The 2,642-nt window shown below is 49.8% G+C and overlaps 1 protein-coding gene across 1 annotated transcript; it reads right to left on the bottom strand.

Annotated features, from left to right (window-relative positions):
• Positions 1-643: 643 nt before the first annotated feature.
• On the bottom strand, positions 644-1,896 carry LOC127305195 (expansin-A28). Its single transcript, XM_051335589.2, has 3 exons — positions 1,677-1,896; positions 1,263-1,578; positions 644-1,167 (listed from the first exon to the last, which is right to left on the bottom strand). Exons 1-3 carry the CDS (start codon positions 1,798-1,800, stop codon positions 852-854), a joined length of 756 nt encoding a protein of 251 aa, XP_051191549.1. The 5' UTR covers positions 1,801-1,896; the 3' UTR covers positions 644-851.
• Between the last annotated feature and the right edge of the window lie 746 nt (positions 1,897-2,642).

The following is a 2,642-nucleotide window of genomic DNA, read 5'->3' as shown; positions in this document are numbered from 1 at the left end:
CTAGAAAGACAGTTGATATTACAGCAGGTACAATAAGTCCTAATCAGCTGGCTACAAGAATTAAAATAATATATTTGTGTCTAGTTGGAGGAGAGAGAAGATGAGAGAGAATGTAGGTGAGCTCTTATGCAAGAGCTTCTAGGAAAGTTATCTCAATGAAAGATGGACCATCCATTGAGAAAGTAGTATATTTTTATAGCCAACTATTGTACTTGTTGGCTACAAGTTGGCTATAGATGACATGACATCTTCCTTCAACAACCGGCTATACTATTGGAGTTGCTCTTAGAGAAGTATCTCACATCAAATGGGTCGTTAAAAATGAATGGTACTACGTTGCTGTAAAAGGAATTCAGGATGTACTCCCTTCATCCCAAAACTTAACGTGGTTGAATTACACAGAATGTTGACAATCAATATTTACTATTTTACTATAATTGTTTTGAGAAATACTTTCACTTACTATGCCCTATATATATACTAATCTATACGTGTATTTATTAGTATAAAATATATTCAAACTTGTATGTTGTTGACCACAGAAATTAAGTTCAAAATTCTTCTTGTATTTAGGACATAGGTAGTACTTATATAGCAGTAGTAGTAAAAATAACTGACCGACAGGAGATGTACATACGATAAGTGAAAAAAGTTCGAAACACATTAATGAACTACTAGATAACAAGGAAATACATATCAAAATCCAGATCACCCCACATTGCAGGCAACATTAAGTCAACCAAAATAATTCATCTGTGGGAGTGGCGCCAGGCACCACAAACTATGCATGTGTTTATCCGTGGATCGAATCCCCCGCGCGCTGGCGGAAAGGAATCATATGCATGGATCGATCAATAGTCAAACTGGTTGTTGCTGGCGTACGTCTGCCCCCCGAAGTCCCACCACGCGGGCACGACGTTGTATGTGTACACCGTCTGGCCGCCGGTGGAGGTGACACTGAAGGAGAGCGCCTGTCCGGTGAGCACGGAGTTGCACTGCCAGATTGCGCCCCAGTTCCTGGTCATGGTGATCCACCCCGTACTGGTCCCCTTGACCGACATAGACTGGATGGAGCCGCTGCCGGCGACGTTGGTGACGAGCACGAGCTGGAAGTATTTCGACCCTAGGATGTTGAACCTCATCCCTCCCTGCCTCCAGCACTTGACCCTGCAGATCGAGCGGGCTGGTTAGGCTCCGCCGTTTGCATATGCATGGGTCGGCAATGGATGCTCCGTGTTAGTAGTACTAGTAGTAGTACTTACTTCTGGTAGAGGATGGGGATGATGCCTGCGCGGTAAATGCCGATGGTCTCCCATGACGGCTGGGACATGTCGAAGTGCTGTCGTGGGTTGTTGCACCAGCCGCCGTTGTCGTTGGGGAGAGCCCAGTTGGGCGGGCAGAGGTTGGTGCCGGTGACGGTGACGGCGCCGGGCTTGCAATCCACGGACTTGCTGGTGTCACACATGATGAGGTAGCACTCCCCGCACGACGCGCCCTCCTTGAACAGCACCGAGCTGAGCGCCGCGTTCCAAACGCCGTAGCCCTGGTTGTACAGGTTACTGTATCCGCACGCGCCACCTGATCCAGCAAAACCAACATCTCAATTTAGTGCGAGTACTAGCTAGTTTGTAACTGGCGTTGACAGACCCGCCGGCCGCCGGAGCTGGGGCGCGTACCCATCGTGCCGGAGGCGTCCGCCCCGCCGTAGAACGTCGCCGTCCCCCTGCTCCAGTCCGCCGTCGCCGACGCAACGCAGAGTGCGAGGAGAGACAAGAGCCTGAGCTGCGCCGGTGTGCCCATTTCAGTCTAGCTAGGATGTGTAGTGTAGAAGACGCGGAAGAGAAGAGAACGCAGCTGCTGGGTGGTGGACTGATGGCCCGCTCGGCTCGGCAGTGGATTGCTGATATCGAACAGAGAAGTACGGTGCTTATATAACAGCAGGCGGAATGGCATTAGTTTCATTCATCAGGGGGCGTCATGGGAATGACGGTCGTTGGCAGGGAATATAGGAGATTGATTGATTAATTGCACCTCATAGCATCCCAGTGCTAGCTAAGCTCACATGCGTGCAATGTCAAACCTTCGGATAATTGGGGACGATCCTCCCGCGTCCTGAGTCAGCTCTCTTGGGCATTCTCTGCAGCCAAACCACATTCCTTCCACACCAACACCATCGATTCCTATGCAAGCTAGAGATTACTAGATTACTCATCCATGTGTCCACTTGACAGTTTGGAGGTTGTAGATAATCAATTGCAGCTTCTGCTGTAATGTCGAGGTGAATGCTCTTGCTTAAGAATTCCAGGAACATGCAGGAAGCCTGATAAAAGAAACCGAGAACACACATGAGGCCACGAGAGGAGCCAGCGGCGTGGGCACATGGACCGCGGCGGCCGGCCGTACTCGTACATGCCTACAATCATTTCCGGTAATTCGGTTGGTTAGTACTGGTGGATGCCGTACTCCTGTACAGTTCGCTTGTTTCTGTAGGGAACGGAAGGAACGAATCCTGTAGTTTGGTAGATGGACCGTGGATTGGTGTTATATCGACTACGAGCTTCGTGGGCTGGTTAGAGCATGTCTAACAGGCGAGATACGGGGCCGGAGCGATTTTGGGCGTCTAGCAGGCCCCGTATTCGGGC

The sequence above is a fragment of the Lolium perenne genome, chromosome 1, assembly GCF_019359855.2.
Source record: "Lolium perenne isolate Kyuss_39 chromosome 1, Kyuss_2.0, whole genome shotgun sequence".
In the NCBI taxonomy this organism is placed as follows: domain Eukaryota; kingdom Viridiplantae; phylum Streptophyta; class Magnoliopsida; order Poales; family Poaceae; genus Lolium; species Lolium perenne.
The sequence above is the reverse complement of the archived record's forward strand: the minus strand, read 5'-3'. Positions and strand labels throughout refer to the sequence as shown.

Coding starts and splice junctions, on each gene's coding strand:
- LOC127305195 (XM_051335589.2), bottom strand. CDS start 1,800: ATGGGCACACCGGCGCAGCTCAGGCTCTTGTCTCTCCTCGCACTCTGC. Junction 1,579..1,676: donor GGACGCCTCCGGCACGATGG/GTACGCGCCCCA, acceptor TTGCTGGATCAG/GTGGCGCGTGCGGATACAGT. Junction 1,168..1,262: donor ATCCCCATCCTCTACCAGAA/GTAAGTACTACT, acceptor CTCGATCTGCAG/GGTCAAGTGCTGGAGGCAGG.